The 26497-nt window shown below is 42.5% G+C and overlaps 1 protein-coding gene across 1 annotated transcript in view; it reads left to right on the top strand.

The window, feature by feature from the left end:
• CATSPER3 (cation channel sperm associated 3) overlaps positions 1 to 22172 on the top strand; it is a 30373-nt gene extending 8201 nt beyond the window's left edge. Inside the window, exons 3-8 of the mRNA XM_035105479.2 lie at positions 722 to 961; positions 10694 to 10876; positions 12741 to 12881; positions 13750 to 13869; positions 19251 to 19408; positions 21578 to 22172. Coding sequence (XP_034961370.2) covers positions 722 to 961; positions 10694 to 10876; positions 12741 to 12881; positions 13750 to 13869; positions 19251 to 19408; positions 21578 to 21674 — 939 coding nt within the window. The 3' untranslated portion in view covers positions 21675 to 22172. The remainder of the gene's footprint in view (positions 1 to 721; positions 962 to 10693; positions 10877 to 12740; positions 12882 to 13749; positions 13870 to 19250; positions 19409 to 21577) is intronic.
• Positions 22173 to 26497: the final 4325 nt, after the last annotated feature.

Genomic DNA, 26497 nt, shown 5'->3' with positions numbered 1-26497 from the left:
CATAAATCCAAACCACGAGGGAGGAAAACAACCCTATATAAGTTTGCACGCCCAACTTTCACCTTGGACATTGTGGGAGATGGGGATGCATTTTGCACTTTAATTACCCTGCTTGTGCTACATTCCCAAAAGAAAGACATTGTTTATGTCATATATGAAATAGCAGCCTTAAAACCAATGTTAAATGTGCCTTTGCTATTATGTTCTCCTTTCGGCTGATCATTTTGCCTGTTATCATCTTCACATTCATGTGAAGCCACCCAGAGTGGCTGGGGAAACCCAGCCAGATGGGCGAGGTATAAATAATAAATTGTTATTATTATTATTATCATTGTTATTATTACTTATGCATCATCTCAAAATAAATTTCAAACATGTACTTTTTCCCATGCGTGAAATTGACCATACCCTATGGGTAATCTTTTGGGGCAAATGTGATTTCCTTGTCTCTTATCTTTCTGAGATGCTAGGCCTCTGAACTGTGCCTTTGGCGGAGAGGCAGCAATTCATTTCCCCTCAAAATAATATTTCATACTGAAAATGCTTGTCGGGAAATATTCAGCGTGATTAAGATTAAGATTAAGCCTGATGATAGCCATGTACCTGAAGTTCTTTATTTCTGTAAGAATGAGCCTGTGGTCTACCAAGCAAAAGCCATTTCAGCAGCAACTACACCTTCCCTTGTGGTTCAATCACCAAAATACCTTTGTTCCCTTTTCAGGTAGCAGATCTGATTATTGTGGCCATGTATACAGCAGAGTTCCTGATGAACCTTTACCTGGATCCCATTAATTACTGGAAGGATGGTTATAAGCGATTTGATGCGAGTGTCCTTTTCATTGCTTACCTCCCATACACCATTAATAGAAGCAACCCACAAATGCACCATACTGCAATGATGCTCAAAGGATTCCAGGCACTCCGGGTTCTCAAACTCATCTTCTACAGCCCAGGGATGATGGTAAATGAATGTGGTTTCATGAGTGGTGAAAAAGATGTCACCTGTAAATACAGCTTGACTTTTCCTCTTCCAAACTGACTTTTCCTCCTTCCCCCACTGAGGATTAATTCCATTCTCTTTTGCTCAGAGGGTGACTCAGATGTGTGAAAAGCACACAGGAAGGAGTTCTTCCTGAAACGGACCATCTCAGGCTGCATTTCTGAATACTTCCCAGTGATTTTGCTTTTGAACGCCTCCCCACACACTGAGAATATTAGTATGAATTTTATTTCAATTGCCCTATTAAATGCCAGTTTTCCATTACAGGGATTTATTCATTTATTTTAAATGTGGGAAAGCTTATGTTAATTCCCATACATTTAAACTGGCCCCAAGTTTCATCAGCAGGGAAGGAAACAAATGGTCTCTGTTTCAGAGTAACAGCACAGTCCTATACATCTCTACTCGGAAGTAAGCCCCATTGAGCTCAAATTGTTCGGGACTGTGTGCTATACTCACTGCTGACATCTGTTGTCAGGATCAGGCAATATTCCTGGTTATTGACATGGTTAAGCTGTGCAAATAAAGTCAACGAACAGGGATTGCCCTTTTTACAGCTGAAACTAAAAATATACAAGAAAGATTTGGAAAATGAATTAATTATCATGAAGTGTTGCATTCTTTTGGTTTCTTTATTTTTGCAAAGGTAATGCAAAATTTCAATAACAGCATAACATTTATCTGTAGTTTAATGATGTCAAGACACAGAGCCTGTAATGGCTGTTATTAATACCACATGACCAGCTTTCATTTTACAAAAGATGTTAAAATCCATTGGCGAAGGATTCTAGGAGATGGTATGAACTGTGTGTTCCCTTCTCCTGCCTGAATTGTGTTTGCCATGTAGAGGGAGCCTGTTCTGTGGATTCTGCATGTCTGGCCTTGTGTTCTTAGCATTTAAAATGCTACTGAGATGTTACTAGGCAGAACCCTCCCTTGATTAGCTCTTGAACAAAATGAAATGAAAACTCTTAAGTGAAAGCAGATCTGTCAACCTCAGCCTGAGCTCTGATTGGCTCGTCACAAGCATGTCCTCTTGCCCTTATGTACAACGTTGATTGATCCATGTCACCAGGGAGTGGTTTGTTGCCATCCTTTCTATCCCGACAGCATGAGAACTTTTACTCTTGCAAGATTGAATGTACTGCCCTCGGCTGTACTTGACGGACAGATTCCACACAATATAATTGTTGTTCTCTTTGACCTCTGGTGGGAGGGCATTCCACAGGGTGGGTGCCACTACCGAGAAGACCCTCTGCCTGGTTCTCTGTAACTTGGCTTCTCGTAGCAAGGGAACCGCCAGAAGGCCCTCGGCGCTGGACCTCAGTGTCCGGGCAGAATGATGGGGGTGGAGACGCTCCTTCAGGTATACTGGACCGAGGCTGTTTAGGGCTTTAAAGGTCAGCACCAACACTTTGAATTGTGCTCGGTAATGTACTGGGAGCCAATGTAGGTCTTTCGGGACTGGTGTTATGTGGTCTCGGCGGCCGCTCCCAGTCACCAATCTAGCTGCCCCTGTGGAGATGGCAGTACCGAATCGGTGGCGCATTCCCTTCTGGCTTGCCCTCTTTATAAAGACTTGAGGAATGAGATCACCACCCCTCTTTTATTGTCCATTCTATTGTCCATTCCAACCACTGCCATAGTGTCCTTTCTCTTGGCAGATCAAGACGAGCAGGTGACAGCAAAGGTTGCAAGGTTTTTAGCTGGGGCAATCAGAATAAGATCCACTATTTGACTACTGGTTCAAAACCCTAAAACGTATTTTATAAAATCGACTTTTTAATTCTTTTCTTTGTATATCCAGCGGTGTAGCTAGCCGCCTGGCTGCCCGGGGCGGCAAACCCGAAGGCACCCCACTGGAGGGGAGCGGTGCCTGTCATGCGCATGCATCGCACATCACGACGTGTGACGCACGCATCGTGGCACACAGCACATGCGCGCACAATAGGCATGTGATGCGGCAAACCCTGCGAGCAAGTCACGGAGTGAGGCAGTCCCGGTTGCATCGGGGCTTCTCCTCCATGGTGGTGGCCGCATTGCGCAGCAGCAGCAGCGGCCGTCGGAGGTGGTCAGCCCCGTCCAGCCTGCTGCCCCCCACCCGGCCTGCTGCCTGGGGCAGCACGCCCCCCGCCCCCCCTATTACTACGCCACTGTGTATATCGTATTATTGTTTTATTGCTATGGCCGATGGCTGACACAAATAAAGATTCATTCCTTCCTTCCTTCCTGACAGCATGAGAACCTCTGGGGATGTGGATTAATCAGCATTGTCCACAAGCCTTGCCTCCTACCCTCCTGAACAACCTTGATGGCTTTACATCACCAGTGGGTTCTCATGCTGTCAGGGAAGAGAGAAAGGATGACAGCAACTCATCCTCTCTTGACACGGATCAATCAACATTGTACATAGGGGCGGGAAGCAAAGCTAGTGAAAAGGCAGTCAGGATTCAGATTCAGATTAGCAGATAAATTTTCACTTAGAGTTTGCAACTAGGGGCAACTTCTTTCTGTTTGTTGATTTGTTCTGATTAATATGGTGAGGTCTTATGAGGTCACTTACCTCCAAGGTTTTTAAAAAATGAAATAGGCTTTAACTTCCAAAGACCTGCAAGTGTGTGTGTGTGTGTGTGTGTAGTTTCTTTTAATAAATGAAGTCTGGGGTTTTAAAGTCAGATTTCAAAACTTCTCCTTTTATGTTTACAAGCTAAGTGAGTCATATGTCTTTTGTGAGCCCTGTTTTTTCTGCCGCACTGTGTATTATTGTGCCTGTGGATTTAAACCCTCTGATCATGCAATTTTCTACACAACTACCGTATTTACTCAAGCCTAATGTGCTGTTGAATCTAATGCACACCTCAATTTTCAGAACCTTGAAACCAAAAAACGTATTTGCTGGCAAATGTAAATGTGCCATCGAATCTAATGTGCACCTTATTTTTTGCAACGTAATTTGGCCAGAAAAGGCGACCATTAGATTCGTGTAAATACAGTAATTAGCAAACATTTGGGGAGGGGCTCTCTAGAAAAGTTGGGGTGGTCACAACAATAGCTACCAATTTAGGGAGATACTTGATTTTTTAAAACTGGGGACCACCTGAGTTTAGTTGAATAGCCAGCTGAAGCAATTGATAAATGATCTGTTACTCAATTACAACTAGGGGTGGATGAATCTATGAAGGTCCCATGATCTGCACTATATATTTAAAGTGATATCACACCACTTTAATCATTCATGGTTTACACCAAAGAATCAGGAGAACTAGTTTATTCATGGTGTTGAGAGTTGTTAGGAGGCCTCTATGTCCCTCACAGAGCTACACTTTCCAGAATGGTTTAACAATTCCCCTTCCCAGGGAATTCTGAGCTCTATGAGGGAAGAGGGGTATTTTAACAACTCTCATTACCCTTAACAAATTACAGCTCCCAGGGTTATTTGGGGGAAGCAATGACTGTTTAAAGAAGTATGATATGTTTGAAAATGTGTAGTGAAGATTGGGCCCAAATTTGGTTTCTCTTCTTGTCTCGTCTTGTCTTGTCCAACATTAGGTTTGGCTCACCGCCTTTCTGCATAATGGAAATTTGTTGGGAGTGTGCATTTTCCTAATACATACATTTTTATGCAATTTATTTTATTTTTTTTAAAATTATTTTTAATTGAGATTTTTCAAGCAAAAAAAGAAAGAAACTTAATGCAGCATAATAAACATCGTAACTTCAACAATCATATATCATACAAAGAAACCAATGGCAAAAAAGAGAAAAAAAAGAAAAAAAGAATTGACAGTTCATAATCTTATTATTCACAATTCAATAATGGACCTCCTCGAGTACCCTTTCTAACGGTTCATTACTTCTCCATCTTCACAGGTTTCAACCTTTAGTCTCTTATTTCATAACCTACAACCTACATAGTTGCTTAAAATCTCCCTCAGATATCAATTTTACAATACTTTTTATAGTATATTCTAAACTTCTTCCAGTCCTCTTTCATCTTCTCCTCTCCCCGGTCGCGTAGTTTCCCGGTCAGGTCAGCAAGCTCCATATAGTCCAACATCTTCATCTGCCATTCCTCCACTGTAGGTAACTTCGGCGTCTTCCAGTATTTTGCTAATAATACTCTCGCAGCAGTTGTGGCATAAAGAAACAAGTTCCAGTCTTTACTAGGTATTTCTCTTCCCAGTATGCCCAATAGGAAGGACTCTGGTTTCTTAACAAACGTGTTTTTCAACACTCTTTTCAGTTCATTATAAATCTTTTCCCAGAAATCCTTCACTAATGGGCACGTCCACCACAAATGATAGAATGTTCCTTCTGCCTCTTTACATTTCCAACATTTATTGTCCTGGTTATGGTAAATCTTAGCAAGTTTTACTGGGGTCAAATACCATCTATACATAATTTTCATCATATTTTCTCTAAGAACCATACATGCAGTAAATTTCATGTTCTTTTTCCATAACCTTTCCCAATCTTCTATCATGATATTATGTCCCACATCTTTTGCCCAATCTATCATAACCTTTTTTGTCTGTTCGTCTTTCGTATGCCACTGCAACAATAAATTATACATTCTGGAAAGATTCTTTGTCTTTGGGTCTAGCAATTCTGTCACCAACTTGGATTTTTCCAATGAAAAACCATTTTTCTTATCTATTTTATACAACTCATTTATCTGGTGGTATTGGAGCCAATCATCCAAATTACTTCTTAATTGCTTGTATGTCTTTAACTTAAGTTGGTCTCCTTCCTCCACCAGAATATCTCTATACTTGGGCCATCTGGGCTCCATATTCAATTTTTTTTCGAGCCTTAGCTTCCAAAGGTGAGATCCATAGGGGTGTCCTCCTCTCTAATATCTCTTTATATTTATCCCAGACCTTTATCAATGATTTCCTAATTACATGATTTTTAAATCCTTTATTACTTTTAACCTTGTCGTACCATAAATATGCATGCCATCCATATACATTATTGTAACCTTCCAGATCTAACACGTCTGTATTATCCAATAAGCACCATTCTTTCAACCAGCAAAAGGTAGCAGCTTCATAATATATCCTAAGATCTGGTAGGGAAAATCCTCCTCTTTCCTTGCTATCTGTCAACAATTTATATTTAATTCTAGGTTTTTTCCCTTGCCAGATGAACTTAGAAAGTACCTTTTGCCACTCTTTAAAACATTCCACCTTATCGATAATTGGCAATGTTTGAAACAAAAATAACATTTTTGGCAATACATTCATTTTCACAACTGAAATTCGTCCTGACAAGGACAATTTTAAATCTGACCATCTTTCCAAATCTTTCTTAATCTCGTTCCAAACTTTAACATAATTATTTTTATACAGATCCAGATTTTTCGAAGTCAAATTCACCCCTAGGTATTTCACCCTCTTCACAAACATCAGACCAGTGACCTCCTCCAGTTTCTTTTTCTCTTCCAATGTTAAATTTTTATCTAGTATGCAATTTAGGCTAATGTACACATTTCCCCAAGCAATTCTTGTAAGTTATTTTCACTGAAATATTTGCATGTTTATTTTCCCCTAATATATGCATTTATGTGCCCGTTTTTTGGGTTAGATGACTGGATCACAAAAATCAGAGAAGTTGTGAACTGAAGGATTTTAGTTTCCATATAGTTTTGTCAGGAGCAAGAATAAAAAAACCGAATCAAATTTACCCCTGTCCCTTTTTGCATATTGATACAGTCATAAATAAATAATCCATAAATTTGTTTACTTGTAAATTTGCAATATTTAGCCATTATAAATGTATGCAGGAGTGCACATATATGCATATATATATATAGGCACATAAATTCTAACACACTGTGCGCCTAAATACTGTTGACTCATGGTTTTCTCTGGCAACCTTGGAGGTTTAGTTTTCAGTGGGGAGCTAATGTGTGTAGTGGCTGCTCAGCCGCAAGTTTCTGCTTGTCATTAATTGGCTGGGGAAGTTCACCAGAAGTGGGACATTTATAGGCACAAAGCTCTTATAATGATCACTTTTGAGCCTTTATCCCGCTACTTTTGATCTTGGACTTCAGTTATCACCAGGTTTTTATATGCTAATTATCCCGTGTTTCTGGGGGACAAGGTTGGGCCGGGGGTATATAAAACTACCAGCAATTTATAGAAGGTAAATCAGGCATTTCCATTTATCTTTGCTAATAATACTAGAAGAAAGGGATACCCTGTATAAAATTGGGAAGAGAGAAAACTGATTTAATGCAGTGTATAATTAACTGGTGGAAGTCTCTTTTTTCAATGTTGAATTGACACTGTACATTGCATGTGGATATATTGTATACCACCTCGATATTTAACACGAGATGGCACAATATAAATGTTTTTATAATGAAGTAAATAGCCACTTCACTGATGCATATCTGAGAACGCAGAATTGTATAACCTTGAAGCCAAGTTAGTATTTGGGGGGAATAGACACATTTAAGGCTACAATTCTGTGCACACTTACCTTGACGTAAGCCCCATTGAAGTCAATAGGATTTACTTCCCTGAGTAGACATGTAACCTGTGACTCTATAAATGCAACAGCAGACCACTCTTACCTTAGGCCCAGGCAACCCCCCAGGTGCTTAAAGATTCCTCTTTTGAGGAATCATTTGAGGTTCTTTGTAAGGTCCTTTGCATCCTTTGCCTTTGACCATAACATAGGTGAAATATTAGACTTGGGATTTTGGCCCAAAGTAGTGTGACAATTCCCTCTTTGCGTTTTACTGATACTGCCCCTGCCCTGGAAGATGTAGGAGGTTGCATATATCTGTGTGTGCATTATAGTTTATTAACTGCTGCCTAAATTACTTCTTAGCAGAGAAATTGAATTTAAGGCATGAAAAGCATGCAACACCTTCTTAGTATGGTTCCCTTTTATTAATTAAAAACAACAACAACAACCAAACTCATTACAATTTTCTGACTCCCACGTTGGTGCAATAAATTTCCACCTTGAGGATATAATTTCCTCGTTGGTCTTCCACACAGAGAAGTTGTGTTAAAGAACAATCCTGATGGCGATGCATGCTCTGTTTATCTGCCTTTTGGTTTGAAATTAAACGTTTAGAATGCCCAGTTCTGAAAACGACCTTTTAGGACGATTTACTGAGGATTAATCTCCAAGCAGTTTACAAGATTGAGAGGCACAAAGCCTCTTCTTAACGACAGGAACCGCTGTGAATTTTTGAAGCCGTAGATGAGGAATGTAAGGATGGATGTGAGGGTAGCAAAGTTATTGGATGCCAGTATTCAAGGGGTGCTTGCGGGCCTGTTGCTACCACCGGCATTTTACAGCTCTCCTTAAGGGAGGCTGACTTTTTAAAGATTGTATCCAAATCCCTGATTGACTGGAGCACCATGACATTGCTTTATAAAAACATCCCATGCTGTGGAGTGTAAATGGGTTTGTTCCTTCTCCTCATTTTGAGGGCCAGTTCTATTGCCATGATTAAGAGCCTGATCGTGCAGGGTGCTAAGCCCCCCTCCTTTTGTGGGGGCATTTATTTATTTATTTGCATATCACTTTTAAAGGCATTATCCTTCCATGTGTCCAGGCAGGGAAACCTTTTTTCTGCGCCCCTGCCCTTGGTCACTACACCAGTCCAGCATTATGGATTCTTTTGGACTACAATTCCCATCACCCCGACAACTGGTCTTGCTAGCTAGGAATGATGGGAGTTGTAGTCCAAAAAAACAAACAAAACCCCCCAAACAAACAGCTGGCAGCCCAAGTTTGGGAAACACTGATCTAGAGTAATAAATGGCTAGACCAACAACAGCTTGAAAGTGGGAGACATTAGCTCCCTGCATCTTGGCCATCAGTTACTGGGAGTGTGAATAGAGTCTAAATAATCCATTGTGTGGAGGTAGCCAATATTTTATAGAGTGGCTTGAATCTAAAAGACACACTGGCATGAGTGGAAGACACTTCTGTTTCTGCAATTTCTGATAATCCCCCCTCTCACTACACCACTTCATGAACTGTTCCTGAAAGTCACCTGACCCTCAAAAGTAGATTTCAGCACAATCAACACAAAGGAGGTGGGAAAGGAAAGGCCCATTATGCAAGCCCAAATCTGCTTGCGGTTCTCTGAAAGAAAGATGTCCTGCTTAGCACCAGGAGTATAGCTGGAGTAACTGATGCTTCCCTAACCTGAATTACTAACCCCATGTAGACTTGTCACAGTAAGAAGGGAAGTAATAACTTCTCAATCCCACATAGAGTTGTCACAATCAAAAGGGAAGTAGTTACTTCTCAAGGAACCTTCCTTCCATAACAAAGCCACTACAGTACTGTTGACTGCATGCATCAGTAATGTTTATTATGAAGCAGATGTGGGTCTTGTTGGTCTTTTCACTACGAGAACTCCTGCTTAATATGCCCCTAGAGGAAGCACCGAAAAGCACAGGGTCACTGGGTAAGAACTCTAAACAGAATGAACTCATAAAGTGCTACAAAAATTACATCAGAATGTACACTAGACTCTCTGAGGAACGGATGGGAATACTGACTTGGGAATACCGCTTGAGTCAGACTGTTGGTCATGGATCTTGGCCAAGATCACAAACATTTCTATTAACTCAAAACTACAGAAGACTCCGCACTGCTTGAGTATTATATTACTCCAGAGACTGACTAAAGAATGGGCTGGCTGCCTTCCTTTCACTACAGAAACCATACCGATGCCAAATACAAATGCCAAAGGGGTTCTTATATAATCTGCTGGTCCTTTTAAGACAAACATCTGTGACTGCCAACACTGTCTCATACTTCAGATCCCAAATCCATTTGTTGGTCTGTTCAGGTGTCAGTTCCTGGTTAGTGGGTTTGTGCAAAGCCAGGATAAGATGCTCATCTGCCTCTCTCGCGTGGCAAAGGAATTTGCTTTGTGCTGTTAGATCAAGGCTATAGTCAGTTTGGCAGTTTCCATGCCTAGTAGAAGGACTTGTAACTGGTGTCAGTAACTCCAGATGCAGCCATGTCTCAGACTCAGAACGCTGTACCTGGGAAGCCATTCTTCAGTACAAAACACAAGTACATGGTGTCATTTGTGAATGATCCCCATGGTTGGATTTTGTCACATAGCAAATAAAGAAAGGCTGGGCTCTTCACTCTTCGCCCTGCAGCCCTTGTGGCCCCAAAGCTCTGTTCAGGGGCATTGGGGGGACACCTCCAGAACAGCAGGAGTAACAGCACAGGGGGCTGCAGGGGAAGGGCAATACTGGTGAGATTTTGGATCTTCCCATTGGTGAGATCCTTTGCTGAATGAAAGGAGCTCTTCCATTGCAGAAGCCTAGTTAGGATCCAAGCCGTGATCCACATCTGGAAATGGGTCAAGCGAAAGCAACCCTATTAGATGAGTGGAAGTCATTCACAAATGAATGCTATGTGTGCTGCTGTTTTGTTCCTCTGGAATCAGTTATCAAATGCAAAATGGGACAAAAGGCCTGGAATAAATTTTAGGACTGCTGGTTCTTTTTGAGTGCATCCGCCCATGTTAAGGCATGCCCTGCCACTGATGGCTTCACTCCATGAAACCGAAGCTGTGATTGAAATGGAAAGGAAGATCCCCAACCATACTTCCTACCCGATTTTTTTTTAAATAAACTTTTTCCTTCACATAATGTAAATTGGATTCACTTGCTTTTCTTTTCTCCCTCTTCCCAGGTCCTGGTAGCAGCCCTGGCCGAAACTGCAAAAAATGTGATTTACGTTCTCGTGCTGTTGTTCCTGCTCATGTTTATCTTTGCAATTCTGGGTCATGGTTTGTATGGAGACCCCGACCACGGAGACACACGTAACTGGGGCACCCTAGCAGCTGCCTTTTTCACTCTTTTCAGTTTAGTGACGGTAATGATCCATTCTCGGTCAGCTCTGTCCCACATTGCTTTTATATAATGGCAAAATCAACTTGAATAGAAATTATTTCAGAGTGTAACTAGGTCTAGATTGAAACAAACAAACAAAAATTCTTCCAGCAGCACCTTAGAGACCAACTAAGTTTGTCATTGGTATGAGCTTTCGTGTGCATGCACACTTCTTCAGATACCATGCATGCACACGAAAGCTCATACCAATGACAAACTTAGGATATTTTTTTATTTTTTGTTTCGACCACGTCAGACCAACATGGCTACCTATCTGTATCTAGGTCTAGATCTGTTATGTTTCAAGGTTTTTTCTTATTTTAAGGACAAAGGTAGTTTCAGGGAATGGTCTACTTAAGCTGAGGAACATTGTTCTCTGGATGGTTGTTTAAGCTTTCCCCTTGCCATTGTTTCACTCATTCAAAAGTCCTCCTTAGAGATGCTGTTTGCCCCATAAAGCAAAACATGCTGGTATCACACTGTGCCACACTTGAGTGTGTCTTCAGTGCAGCTATTTTTCAGAAGAATGTAGAGTGGGTGCAGTTTGCATCTCATCCCCATCATTATCCCTGATAAGTATTTTGCTAATGAACCTAATTTTCCTGCAACATTCCCCACAATATCTGGACAAACTTTGAGAACGGTTTTGTGGCTTCTCTCCCCCAATAATCAATTGTTACACCCCCCCCCCCCAATTTTTATCTTTGTGCACATATAGTGCAAACACACCAAGATCAGCCCCAGAACAAAGAGGGGTAAATAATGTGAAATGGGACAAGGACAACAGCATGATCAAGATCTCAGAGACGATCATGATTGCCCCAAACAATTCCTGCATGAAGCAGTGGGTTGGGCTGATTACCGCCAAAGGACCTTCTGATTCTGTCAAATTACTATTAATTAGTAAGAGCAGTTGTTTTAAATCTGAAAGCATAGGCATGGATCAGGGTGTGTGTGTGTGTTGGGAAGAATGTATTGCATTGAGGAAGGCAGAAAGGCAAGAAAACCAACCAAACCAAGCCTTCAGTCTTGTTAATTTCTTTGCTGCCACCAGGTCAACATCTTCTGCCACCTCGGGCCCTCAGCCACCTGCACTAAAACAGACTTCTAAGCTTTCCCCTATACCATAGAGTGGTCTGGCATTTAGCTGTGGGGTGAATAACAAGATCACAGACCATTCCCACCCCCCACCCCCCAAAAACCAAACCCAACCTTTAATTAAGGTTTTTAGTAAAGCAGTATTAAACAGCTTGTGAGGAAATTATTTTAGATTTTTTTAAAAAAAGTTATAGAGATAAATGTACCTGAGATAAATGTACCTGTTCTAGACTGTTCCCCTAACCAAGCAAATGCTTATGAATCTGTATCCCCCTGCTTATATGGGTTCTTCTGTGCCCATATGCTGACTCGTTCTGTTGTAGTGCCCCTTTGAGCTGCCGGACATTTTCTAGTGTTCCAGCACTGTTAGTGTTTCAACCTTTTTGCTCTCTTGCAGCTTTTCAACTGCTCAAGTCTCTATCTCTTCTCATCTTTTCAGTTAACTACGCTATTTTCCAACTCAACTTATGTACAATATTGTCACGCCTCTTCCCAATCTTTTAGCCAATTGGAAGGAGAGAAGATTCTTGGTTAAGTTTCTATCTCCCATAATTGCCAGGTTCCTCTGTGCAGAGCTTTCCCCTGTGTACATTTAACCTTCTTCAGAACTTTTACCCCTCTTGTCCAGAAAAGCCTCTAATCGGATTTTACAATCCGAGTCTTACAACCCCAAATTAAATCACTGTGATTTATATGAAACTCGGCTGGTTCTTCTTTAGAGTTTAATGACTGATCTGATGACCTTTCAGGTGGATGGCTGGACAGACCTGCAGGATGAACTGGATGCCAAAAAATTTGTTTCAAGCCGGACATTCACAATAGTGTTCATTCTCCTTGGATTTTTTGTGTTTTTCAATATGTTTATTGCAGTTGTTATCATGGATATTCAGGTAACTTGTCTTTGTGTGGCAGAGATAGCAATTTTATCTTTGTATAAATTCATTTGTTTGATAACCAGCACTTACTGAGTACCCATAAAACCGCTATGCATGTGAACTATTTGTGACTGAAAGTCTGCCTATTTAGTCTAAATCCTATGTTTAATTAAATCCTATGTTTATTTTTCCTCCAATTTAGGCATACCTCTTATCTATATACTGCAAAATGAGTACAGTATAGTGACACACGTGATTTAGATCTGTCACAGCCCTACTGCAAGCTGAAAAGTCTTGTGGGACAAACATTAACACCAAAAGTGTATACAGTTGTATCTTGGAAGTCGAATGGAATCCTTTCCAAAAGTCCGTTTGACTTCCAAAACGTTGAGAAACCAAAGTGTGGCTTCTGATTGGCTGCAGGAAGCTCCTGCAGCCAATTGGAAGCCACAGAAGCCCCGCTGAACACTCACTTCTAGGTTTGCAGCGTTTGGGAGCCAAAACGTTTGAGTACCAAGGCGTTCAGGATCCAAGGTACGACTGTATAAACAGTTACTTTAAATATACTGATGCTGTTACTTCTGCAGAATGATTTATCACTGTTTTGGTATGAAGTACAAGGGATATGGTTATCAACTGGGCTGCTCTACTATACAAAGTAGAACAGTTTGTCTACCAGTAATGAATGCTGATTAATGGGATATCCAAGGCAGAGGATCACCTTGGCTCTGCACTTAAGGAGGCAGGGAAGGATGTAAGGAGAGCGATTACACATACCTTATTCTTTTACTGGGTTGAGAAAATAAAATTTCCTGACTATGTAGTAAATGAACAGGAGCTTTGCCTCAATATATTCCATCACCCTTTGTTTCGATACAACCAGGGGTCAACTGACGAATATGAGCAAAAGCTTAAAGCAGAGAGACATGCTGCTCTGATAGCAAAAAAGAAGGCCATTCTGAAAAGACAACTGGGCGAAATAAAGGAAGTACTGCATCAGCAGGTTAGCACATAATAATGTTACGTTGCATTAAGGGCATACTTTTTAGTAGATGTTTCCCATTCAGTTGGCCTCCATTAATTCACAATGAATGAATAACCAACCAGGAATATTATAACCCACCTGTGGAGAATTTTAAAAGTAAACCAAGTTGTAGATTTTCACATCATTTAATGCTCAGACTGAAGTTGTTCGTTTAGCTTATAAAGTGGGAAAGCCACAGCTGTGCTCCATTCTGTGGGCCACAGAGCCCAATGCTGTACAGCACGGGTGTCAAACACAAGGCCCGGGGGCCAAATCCGGCCCGCCAGACCTCACCATGTGGCCCGCCGAGCGCCCCAGCCAGCGGGACCCAGCAGCGGGACCTTGCTGCTGAAGCGCAGCGCCAACAAACAGCTGGGGCCGGGGGGGTAGAAAGGCGGCCGGAGCAGCGCTGCGTGGAGCGCCCCGAGCCACAGCAGGAGAAGGAGGAGGCAGCTTGCCGGGTCAGCGCCCGGCAGCGCCGTGCGGAGAGTCCCGAGCCTCTGGGACGCAGCAGTGCTCTGTAGCACTTTGAATCCTCCTCCTCCTGCCACGGCTCGGCGCCTGGAAATGGCTGCTGCTGCTACTGAAGCACAGACAAAGCACCCAGCAGCGCCGTGTGGAGGAGGAGGAGGATTCAAAGTGCTACAGAGCACTGCTGCGTCCCAGAGGCTCGGGACTCTCCGCACGGCGCTGCTGGGCACCGACCTGGCAAGCCGCCGCCTCCGCCTCCTCTTGCCTCACCTCCTCCTCCTCCTACCGCGGCTCAGCCTCATGAACGTGAGCTCAGCAGCGGCTCAGCCTCACGAACGTGCAACTCTGAGGCTTTACGCACTTCTCCTAAAACGGACACCCGCTGCCTCACGCTGCACGGGAAATGCTTTTTGCCCCTGGGTCCTTTCGTGCTCTTTTCTGGCGCTGAATCAAGGCGGCGACCCCCCCTTCCCTTTCTTTCTTCCTCTCTCTCGTTCTTATTCTTTCTTTCCCTCTCCTTCCTTCCTTCTTTATCTCTGTCTTCTCTCCCTCTTTCTTTTTCTTTCCTTCTTTATTCCTTCTTTCCTACTCTTCTTTCTCTCTCCCTCCTGCTCCCTCTTTTCTTCCTTCCTTCCTTCCTTCCTTCCTTCCTATCTTTCTTCCTCTCCCTCATTCTTATTCTTTCTTTCCCTCTACTTCCTTCTTTCTCCCTTTCCGTCTTCTCTCCCTCTTTCTTTTTCTTTCCTTCTTTATTCCCTTCCTTATTTCCTACTCTTCTTTCTCTCCCCTCTTTCCTTCCTTCCTCTCTCCCTCCCACTACCTCTTTTCTTCCTTCCTTCCTTCCTTCCTTCCTTCCTCCCTCCCTCCCTCCCTCCCTCCCTCCCTCCCTCCCTCCCTCTCCCTCTCCCTCTCCCTCTCCCTCTCCCTCTCCTCAGAAACATAGGATGCTGCTTTATACTTCTGGCCCTTAAACCCTGGAACCAGGAGAGCAGCTCCAGTGAGTCAACCTCAGCCAGTCCCTTTGGTGAAGGGTGGTGGCTCACTGGCAGAACATCTGTCCTGCATGCAGAAGGACCCCAGCATCTCCAGGTACTAGTAGCTCTGCAAAGGTCCTGCATGAAACCCTAGCGAGCCTCCACCACCCAGTGCAGTTACCAAAAATCATTTTTCAATAAATTGTACAATAATTGTACATTTGAATATCTACTTGCCATTATTCTGACTATGTTTCTGCTTTCAGAGCTAGTTATTACTTACATTATTACAAAAAACAGTAATAATTGAATGCAGTGACAATAATTTATGATAATAAAGAGTGGACACATAGTCCTACAGATACAACCGGCCCTTTGAGGGTGACCAAACTGCTGATGCGGCCCCCGATGAATTTGAGTTTGACACCCCTGCTGTACAGAATATTGGGTCCAGAGAGAACATTATACCTACCTTTCAAGCTATAAAATCTAAATAGACTATTGAAATTGTCCGAGCCTATTCAAGTGTTAAGTCTTGTAGCTGGTTAGGGCTGAGATTGTTACATCTCCTGAATGAACTAGCTATGGCTTATTAATTTTAGTTAATAGGCTTTTGGACCACTTTTAAGGCAATATTGCATCCCAAAGCAGATATACAACTACATATCCTTAAAACCCAAGAACAAAACTATTTAAAACAATGCAGATATCCAGTTCTATTCCCAAAATATACTAGCTTGCATACCAGAAAAGAAGTGGCTCACCTAACTGAAGAACAGCATTCATTATTCTAGATTGAAAAATTGTTATTAAGGCCTGTTTAAAATTAGTGAGGGATGAAGCCTTGAGCATCATAGCTGCCAACTTTTCCCTTTTCTCGTGAGGAAGCCTATTCAGCATAAGGGAAAATCCCTTAAAAAAATGGATAACTTGGCAGCTATGTTGAGCATCTGTGGCAGAGAGCAAGGAAGGCAGGTCCCCTCTGCCGCTGGATGAACTGTAGTATCCAATTCCCAGCTTTTGTTTTTATTTTTTCCTGTTTCAGGCATCTGTAAAACCCGAGATGTGGTGCAACATGCATTTTCCTTTGTTTTGTGAGAAACTAACCCGCTCCCACCTTTAGGTGTTCTTGGCCAATGAATGAAGTCATAGCAGTGACTGACATTTAAGAAACCAGATCTAGACAATTAGACAAAGAGAAGGCTAGCTACCACCATTAAGTCTCCAGAACTATCAGAAACAGAGGTGTAGCCAGGATCAAAACTAGGGGGGGGGGCAAGCCATGGTCACTCAGGGGAGGGGCCACGAAGTGGGAACGTGGGCAGGGCTACAGGGCCAGTGGGCCCGAAGACATCGTGGCGGCAGCGGCCACCTTGTGCTTCTGGGGCTGGCAGCGTCGGCGGCTACCCTGCTTGGCTGGAGAGGACGGGAGGGTCGGGAAGGGGAGAGGGGGTGGCAGGGCGGGTGAGGGCGAGGCGAGGCACGGCCGCAGCCACGACGGCTCCGAGGCGTTGCTGCATATCAGCATAATATTTCAACCATGTCGTGGGTTCCAGCCCCACCTTAGGAAAAAATGCCTGCATTGCAGGGAGTTGGACTAGATGACCCTTGTGGTCCCTTCCGACTACAATTCTATGATTCTATTGATATATTACCATAGCATATGCATCATTCTGCTTTCTTGAATTGTCCTCCTCCTAGGCATAGCAGCCAACTAGAGGCCTAGGTGCCCCCCCCCAATTACTGGTAAATACTGTATTTGAAAGAGTCATCCCCCCATGTTGATGGGCTTTCTATGTGGGGCTTATCTGCCCCCCCCGTATTTTATTAAGGATGGAAGAGGGAGGGAAGGAAGGAAGAAATAGAGAGAGGGATAACTCACATTTGCAGCAAGAGGAAGATACCGGTATGCCTGTACAGGAGCCTTGTAAGCAGCTTTCTCTTTGCTTGATTTACAGCAGGCACGTCCAACAGGTAGATTGTGATCTACCAGTAGATCACTGGATGTCTGTGGTAGATCACTGCTAGATCACTGGCACCCCTAAAAAAAGCTCACCCAAAATTTTCCTCCTCCCTAAAAAAAGCTGAACTATGACCTGAAGCCCTAAACAAAAATGGGCCTCCCTCCCTCCTAAAAGAAGCTCAACAAGTTTGACCTAACCCCCCCAAAACAGGGCTTCCCTTCCTTAAAAAAACTCAACAGCTTTGACCTGAACCCCCCACAAGGGGGTAGATCACTCCCAGTTTTTAACTCTGTGAGTAGATCAGAGTCTCTTGGGAGGTGGCCACCCCTGATTTACAGTATACAGATGCAGGAGGAGGGGCAGACTGGAACACCACTGCTTTTTAGAAACATCACTGTGTCTATCAAAGCTACAGCCCCCCCTTTTCTTATTCACTTCCTTTTAGCCTTGCAGAGCCACCTTAGTCAAATGGAATCCTCTGCACCCTCGTTAAATCGCCAATAGAACTCTTAATGCGATCCCTGAATGCTCATTAACAATCAGAACAGTAGGGTGAAGTGGTGAGCTATCAAATCCTGCCTGAAAGGCTTTCTGCTCCATTGTCTTAACTGCTTAACTACCGGTAGCCACTTTGCTTTATTTATTTGATGTGTTTTTGTTACAGCTGTGTCCACCCCCCCCAGCAAGCGGAGACTGAGCTGCTCTCGCTAAAGCAAAGCCCTTTCCACTTCAGTTTTTGGAGGGGAAAAGTGCTGGTTATGGTCTGTAAAATACATTATTTTTTTGCTTCTGGGGTGGGGACAGCTGCCCCCTCCTGCCCCCCGCCTACGCCCATGACCAGAAATGGTAGACCTGCTATCTCATGCTAATTATGTATGTTTATTTATCCCCTGCCCCGCATATGAAACATTCCTGCAGATGCCCATGGATAGAGCTTGCCTCACTTGGACTCAAGTTCCATAAATTGGGAAGTGTACAGTATTTCTTAAGCTTATAATTTATACATACACATCCCTTACTCACACATTCACTCATCATATCTTCATATGAAATCTGAAGGACCCTACACAGGGCTTTTTTTTTTCAACCGGAACTCAGTTTTGGCACACCTCAGGTGGGCACCATTGCCATTAATAAGAGAACAAGGGAGGCATTCGTGGTGAGATCCGGGCACCTCTTTTTCTAGAAAAAAAGCACAGATCCTACAGATTTTGGAAGGCATCCAGAAAGGGGGTCATGCAGGGATGCAGGGAACTCCTTGGGAAACATGGTGCTCAGCCTCTTCCTAGATGTCTGTGACTCCTCCCTGACTCCTCCCAAGCAGTCTCAGTAATGGAGTATGGACAAACTTTGTAAAGTTTCTAAAGGGCTGCCCATATGGCGCCCTTTTTAAATTCCACAAAACTTCTCCCAGAAATTTAGGGATAAGATGGACCAGTCCTGATCTGGATGTGACTTCTGTTACTTTAAAACATAGGTGGGGCACCTCAAGCCTGAGGTCCACATGCAGCCCTCAAGTTACCATTATCTGGCCCTCAGAACATTTTCCAGGCCGCACTCCTCCCAGGCCACGCTTTGCACCCTAAATGTTTGTGGCTGACTAGAATGTGCTCTTGAACTCTGATAATGCCTTGTGCTTGTCTCTATGGAGGACAGAGGGGATATGTGAGTTTGTGTAGAAACTAGCGTCCCATTCAAAGGTAAGCATTCACATTTTTCTCTCTGCCTCCTTTCCCCTCTGGCCCTGCCCATCACTGCTCTATGGGCACCAGAAGGTTGTCCCCTGGGCCCTACACCTCTGCTTGCTTTAAAACATCAAAAAACTTGCCCCCTTTCCAATGTTGCTTATTTGGTATTTGTGGAAGTTACTGGGCAGTACAACCAGATCTGTGAAGCCGAACGTGGCATTGTAGCACTGACGTTAAACCGGTTGCCTGTCTTTTCACACCAGAAATCATCAGAATATAGAACCTTTGATGAAATGGTGGAAAGTTTTAAGAAAACCCTGCTTCACACAGATCCCATGATCTTAGAAGATTTTTGTTGCAGCCTGCCATTCATCGATCTATATTTGTCATCTTTGGATCGTCAGGATGCCACAATTTATAAGTATGCAACACTTCCTAAGTATAAGAGTTAGATCACGTTCATGTTAATGGTTATTTCACTGCAGCAAATGTTAATTAGTTTAAATCCTTAACACTCCTTAACTCCTGTACTGTTTGTACTGAGATCTACTGTAACTGAAATGTTTTTTTTAAAGTGTGTGGCATTGTTTCCTAAATACTGTGAAGTTAAGGAATTCTGAATGTTGGTGGGTAATGGTATGATTGAATGCTTCCGAGGGGGCAAAAGCATTCCTTGCATGCAGAAAGCTAGAACTTCAAGAAGAAAGGTTCTGGGATAATCTTCCCAATCTTTCCAAATGCAAGGAGTTTTTGAAATGGAAGGCAGTCTAATGTTTGAAATGGTCTTGCCTTAGGAGAGGTGTAAAACATTGGTTTTTTGTGTTTTTGAATCAGCACTCCGAGAGAAAACCATGTTTAACAGCTTTGCAATGACAGGACCATTTCAAACATGTAAAAATGGCAAGAACAGAAGCTTCCCAGTTAGGGAATTTCTGTTCAAAACAAGGAATGAATGAAAAAAGTGCATTGTAGACTTGTTCCTAACAAGTGCATGAACAATATAGAAGGCACAACTTCCTGAATAAGCCCTACTAAAATACCTCAATACTGGCCATTTGGAGGTAGAAGAATGAAGCTTTGGAAATGACTAAAGAGCACATTTGAATATTTTGTCACATTTTAAACTCTTGTTTTGCCAACTGATATGTATGGATCTTGTTATAATTTGTTCCTACTGATGAAAATGTGGCAGGCCTTTGGAGAAGACTTAAGAGGCTGAATGTAAGAAGCCACTGGGGCTGTTTTTTGCACCTTGAAAACATTGCTTCCAGGATCCAAAAATCTGTGATTGTGTAAATCTCTGTGTGATGAATATTATATTGTTCTTTATTTTAAAATAATTCTAAGCTGCTTTTATATTTAATAAAATGCATCAACTGACTTGCTAAAAACAACAATACTATCACTCAAAGCAGCAGAAAGAAGCAATAAATACAATTTTAGACTAAGGGGATCAATATATAAACTCACACCATCCATACAATACATCTGCTTTGTGTGCTGAAGGTCTAGGTTCAATCCTGGGCATCTCTAGGTAGGACTGGGAAACATTCCTGTCTGAAACTCTGAAAGGTTGCTGCCAGTCAGTGTAGACAATACCAAACTACATGGAGCAATGTGAAGAGTTCCCAAATGCCGTCTCCAAACTGAGTAAATGGGCAGTAAAAAGGGAAAGGCAGTTCAACGTAAGCTAGTGTAAATTGAAGCATGTCAGGGAGGGGGAATCCCAATGAGGTCTGAACTGATGGTGACTGACTAGGAGTGAGGCTTGGGGTTGTAGTGGATAGCTCAATCAAGATGTTGACTGAGTGTGTGGCAGCAGTGAAAAAGGCAACTTTTGTTAGGGATCATTAGGAAAGCGATTGAAAATAAAACTTCCATGATCGTAATTCTGTTATACAAATCTAATGCACAACAGCACTTGGAATATTGTGCTCAGTTCTGGTTGCCTCACCTAAAAAATAAAAAGCCTGTGGAGTTGGAAAAAGTCCAGAAAAGGACAACCCAAATGATCGAGGGGATGGAGAAACTTCCCTGTGAGAAAAGGTTACAGCGTTTGGGACTTTTTGGCTTAGAGAAAAGGAGAGTGATAGAAGTTTATTAAAAGTGGCTAGAGGAACTTTTTCTCCCTCTCTCCTAACATGATAACTCCTGGACATCCAGTGAGGCTGAATGCTGGAAGATTCAGGACAGATAAATGGAAACACTTCTTCCCACAGTTAAACTATGGAACTTGCACCTGCAGGAGGCAGTCATCACTACTAACTTGGATGGCCTTAGAAGAGGATTAGATAAATTCATGGGGCATCAGGACTGCCAACAGCTACTAGTCATGATGGCTATGCTCCACCTCTGCAGTGTGCCTCTGAATAGTGGTTTCTGGGAATCTCAGGGAGGGGAGAGGGCTCTTCTGCCTGGGTCCTGCTTGTGGGTTTCACACAGGCACCTGGTTGGCCACTGTGAGAACAGGATGCTGGACTAGATGGGCCACGGGTCCACTGACCCAGCAGGCTGTTCTTATGTTCTCAAGACCTGTTGTAGCATCATGAAATGATCATTGCATGTTTTTTTGCTTGCTTTCTCATTCCAGGCTGCAAAAATTGTATTATGAAATTGTTGCCGTTTTGACTAATATGCTGCAAGAATCAGAGGATAAGCCTTTGCAGTGGCTGCAGAATCGTAGGTGAAGACCTGAGTTTCCTGCTACCTAATGGAAAAGTTTTTTTTTCCCTTTTTGAAAAAATCTCATGCATGTTCCTTAGCAATTAGCAAAATGAATGGAAGAACTTCCATGAACTTCCAGCAGACCTAGAATTTTACTTTGTTCGTATTCACATCATAGGAAATATAAACATAATTTGGCTGCTTTGCTAATGCATCCTTGTGTTTGCGGCTGTATCTCTTTCCATCTTTATAGGCTTAGGTCAAACTGTTAGATCATATTGTGTGATTTTTCCTGAGGCCATGTGGTAGCTTTTAACTGGTAAACCCAGATGGGTTGCAAACTAATGGAGTCATTCTGTGTGTGCAGGAGAGTTTTTTGGTCGCTGTGGGGAAGGGGAAGGATCCCATGATTGTGTGCAAAAAAAATTTCTCACAGCACAGGGCCTGGGCCATGACGACCACCTAGAGCAGCCTTCCCCAACATCTAGTGGCTTCCAGATGTTTTGGACTACAAGTCCCATCAGCTCCAGTCAGCATGGGCCACAGTCAGGGATGGTGGGAGTTCTACCCCAAAACAACCGGAAGGCACCAGGTTGGGGAAGACTTAGGTAAAGGTAATGGGACCCCTGACCATTAGGTCCAGTTGTGACCGTCTCTGGGGTTGTGGCGCTCATCTCACATTATTGGCCGAGGGAGCCGGCATACAGCTTCCAGGTCATGTGGCCAGCATGACAAAGCCGTTTCTGGCGAACCAGAGCAGCTCACAGAAATGCCGTTTAGCTTCCCACCGGAGTGGTACCTATTTATCTACTTGCACTTTGACGTGCTTTCGAACTGCTAGGTTGGCAGGAGCTGGGACCAAACAACAGGAGCTCACCCCGTTGCAGGGATTCGAACCGCCAACCTTCTGATCAGCAAGCCCTAGGCTCTGTGGTTTAACCCACAGCTCCACCCGCGTCCCTACTCAACCACATATGAACAATTGGAGTGCATGGTAGAATTTGGGTTCCTGAATGCACGTTGTCTCTTGAAACTTCACTTATCCTGGTGCACATATGATTTACTATTTGCCCAGTTGACATGGGTTGGTCACTGATGTGAATGACTACATTCTGGTTTCATGGTGCCACAATGGAGCCATGAATTGCCCTCAAGGTGAGATGTTAGTTTCTGGAAGTACTTCATTTCTGTGACTTCCTCAACATACATGGATATTTTCTGGAACTTTCAAGGTAAATAATTATGTGGATATAGTCACATTCACATTCATTTAAAGGGAAAACACGCATACACACATATACATCCATTTCAACTCCATCGGTTATTTCTCAAATAAGAGCCAGTCTTGGGTTTCCAATATCTCAAATCTCCTTACTTTGCATCTGATTACTAATGAAGATTTCATGCTTCAGAAACAACAGCTTATGTTGTAAGATTCTGTAAAGGTTGGGATCCTTTGTATTTGTTTATACAAAAGAATTCTGTTTCCTTGGAGGCTGGTGGAAGCAACTCAGTCTTAATGTGGTGTACATGCAGGGGCCTATACCATATCTATTCCAAACGTATCCTTTATCCCACAAGGAAAATGTGTGCAGCATATTTAGAGCGGGGGTGGTCAACGTGATAACCTGAAGGTGCTGTTGAACTCCAAACTTTCATCAGTCCCAGCCAGCAAGGTCTATAGTCAGAAATTATGGGAGTTGTCATCTATAATATCTGGAGGGCACCAAGTTGGGCTACCCATGGGTTACAGCAAATGCTACTGCAGAGAAAGAGTATAGCTGACATACTGTGACTTCCCAGCTATCTCGAGAGCCAATGCTATACTTGGAAGGGAATCAGTGAAACACATGCTTGGGATTATACACTTAGCCATTTTGGACAAGATGGAAAAGATTCTCTTTAGTGATTAAGTCCATTATTCTGGCCCATTCACACAAAGGATGCATCATATGGTGAGCATATGCCCTTCTTGAATTAACCCCAAACTATGAGAAACAGCCTAGAGACACTGTTGGATGGAGAACTGTTCCGTTCTTGAAGTATTTTGAGAATTTCATGGATGGAATTTCCCTCCCAAGGGGGGAAAAGGTGATAATATTTGGTGCTGAGTTTTCTGACTCGCATATCATTTTTATTTTACAGCTGCGAAGCACTTTATGATTATATGTAGTGGATTGGTGTATAATATTACAAAAAGAACCACTTGAAAAATGTCCTTTATAATAGTAAGTGGTTAGAGTGGGTCACCCTATGCCTTTTTAGTAGTAAAATAAATTAGAAACAGACGTGTACAGTATCTAATTCTAGGCTCAAAAATGTTTGAAAAATGATGCTCATAAAGAAAAACTATTGACACTTTCTGAGAGAGATATGGGCTGACTTTAAATATATATAACAGAGCAAGTTGAGTTATCCCTCTGCAGTTATTTTTCTGAGTACAACTCACTCCACCAGACTGGGTATTGGTTTGCACACACGGTTGAATTGTTTCGAGGCTAGTTCTTCCATTGTCAACAACAAATTCCTCTACATGGACCATTAGTTTTGAGAGGCTACCATATTTCATATATCAGTATCACACAGTGAACATATTTTGTGTTATGTATTAGATACACACACACAGTTTGCATTGGGGAGGAGGCATTAAAGTGTCTAAATTCCACTGGAGAATGTAGCCTAATCACTCAGTACAATTATTTGGATTGCTTTTGATCGCAGCCCCTAAGGAAGATATAAAAACAACCCAAACCTTGCACACCACCCTTGAGAATTTCAGCAACATTTTTACTCGTCTTTGATAATTTTTAATGGAATATTTTTTCTCTCTCATTGGTGATGGACTCTCTCTCTCTCTCTCTCTCTCTCTCGTCCCAATCCTGATGCACAGAGCAGGCTATTTTGAAATATTTATATCCTGCCTGTCAACTTTACTTTTCCAAGTGACATACCCTGAGAATCTATACAACCATAAAGCTAAACACAAAAAGACAATAATAAAAAATGAACACCATAAAAATTATAAACACAGAGCAGCAGCATCCGACAACATCCAATGAGAGCTTGAAGTGTGTTGAAAGCCAATATGCACACACTTTAAAGGTCCTAAACAACAATAAAACCCTGCGCAAGTAGTAGCTGCTGGTATGTGAGAATCTTTCTGCTGAAAAGATGGTTGGCAATGCCAGCACTAATAGAGCTCTCTCATTTGTGTGTACAGAAATGAGGTGACTGGAATCAGTTTCCTTACCTCAGGAGAGGTGAACAGAACTGTCCTTAACAGCACTGAGCACAGGTATTCAGTGGGTACCTGCCATTTTACCCCTTGCAGCATCTCTTTATATGAAAGTGGCCCAAGAAATGGAAGCCTATTCTCCAACACACAGATCTCCCTTGCTGGGTCAGACCTACAGTGCTATTCTGTAGAACTTTTCAACTTCAAAGGTTTTAAGGGCAAATTCATCTGCATGCGCCCATTCCCTACCATTTACTTTCAGATAGACATTTCCAACTGCAAACAGGAGCTCCTCATAAAAGCCCTAGAGCGGAACCAACCATACAAGTTCCTACTAAATTTGGTTTTCATGTTGTCATTTGTAGCAACGTAATGTTTTATGAAGAACACCTCCTCAAACTTCCGCAGCATAATGAAAACATATGTGGATCTAGAAGACAATATGTGACCGTTTTCATGGAGAGATTATATCGAAACCTCATTTCCCCCCCGCTGACAGTTATATGGGCCACATTTCAGCAGGACATAACAAATGGGGAAGAATACTATCAAGCATAGAACTTCTCACTTTTACTGTGGCCATGTACATGCTAGATGGAATAATTTATGATTTAATAATTTTTAATTATCTGAAATAATAAGAAATATGCAACAAATGAGATACACTGTATAATTAAATGATAAATTATTATTTATTTGGACTAGTGTTAAATTAAATATTGTATTGCCTAGTTTGTGTTGATTGTTGACTACTTTGGAGTTTGCCAGAGCATGGATAACTAAACACCTGAGGGCGGTGGAACTATCAAGGGGGGCCCTTCTGCTAATTTTTACCAACCAAGAGAATCCGTAGAAAAAGAGGTGGTTTCTCAGATAGTTTGAGCACCTTAAATTAGGCCCAGAATGAACTGGCAAACAATGCAGTTCTTTTAGAACAGATTTGCCTAAGCTCTGTTATATGAGTTTGACATGGAACCCTAGTTGGGTCCAATTTAAGTATGCCTGGAAAAAAACCCAGTAGATTCAGTGGAACTTACTTCTGAGTAGGATTGTGCTGTGCAGGGCTGAACAGAAATGTACTCCCAAGATTGGGCGGTAAAATGGGGGTGGGGGTGGTGATTAGATGGCAACAGGTGAAATTCTACAACAGTTCTTCTTAGAAAATTCTCCACAAATACTCCTCTGCAGAGGAAAATGTTATACCTGGAATTAAATATTCACCGCTTATGTAGTGTCAGAGAAAAATTAGAAGATGCCTATCAAATTCTGGGAGATAAAAGACTAGGAGTAAGCATGCCCTCCAGCTAATATGTTCCTGCGAGATAAAAAGACAAACTACAAAAAATATATATGTCTGATGTCTGAGATCTGGTCTAGACATTACTTTCACAATAGCCCTGTGTTGCATTTCCATTAGGGGACTGGATCATGGCGGGGAGAGGGGGAATGGGAACAAGTGCAGGGTACTAAAAAGTGGAGGGAGCCTCCATGGAAACAAAAGGCTTCCTGTTTCAGATCAAAAATAGTTTGAAACTAGGAGATAGGAAAGGGGATGCAGAACCCAAATCTTTTCGACTGGATGAATATTAACTCCCTGCCCGCCCCAGCTTG

This window comes from Zootoca vivipara, chromosome 2, assembly GCF_963506605.1.
Source record: "Zootoca vivipara chromosome 2, rZooViv1.1, whole genome shotgun sequence".
Lineage (NCBI taxonomy): Eukaryota > Metazoa > Chordata > Lepidosauria > Squamata > Lacertidae > Zootoca > Zootoca vivipara.
The sequence above is the reverse complement of the archived record's forward strand: the minus strand, read 5'-3'. Positions and strand labels throughout refer to the sequence as shown.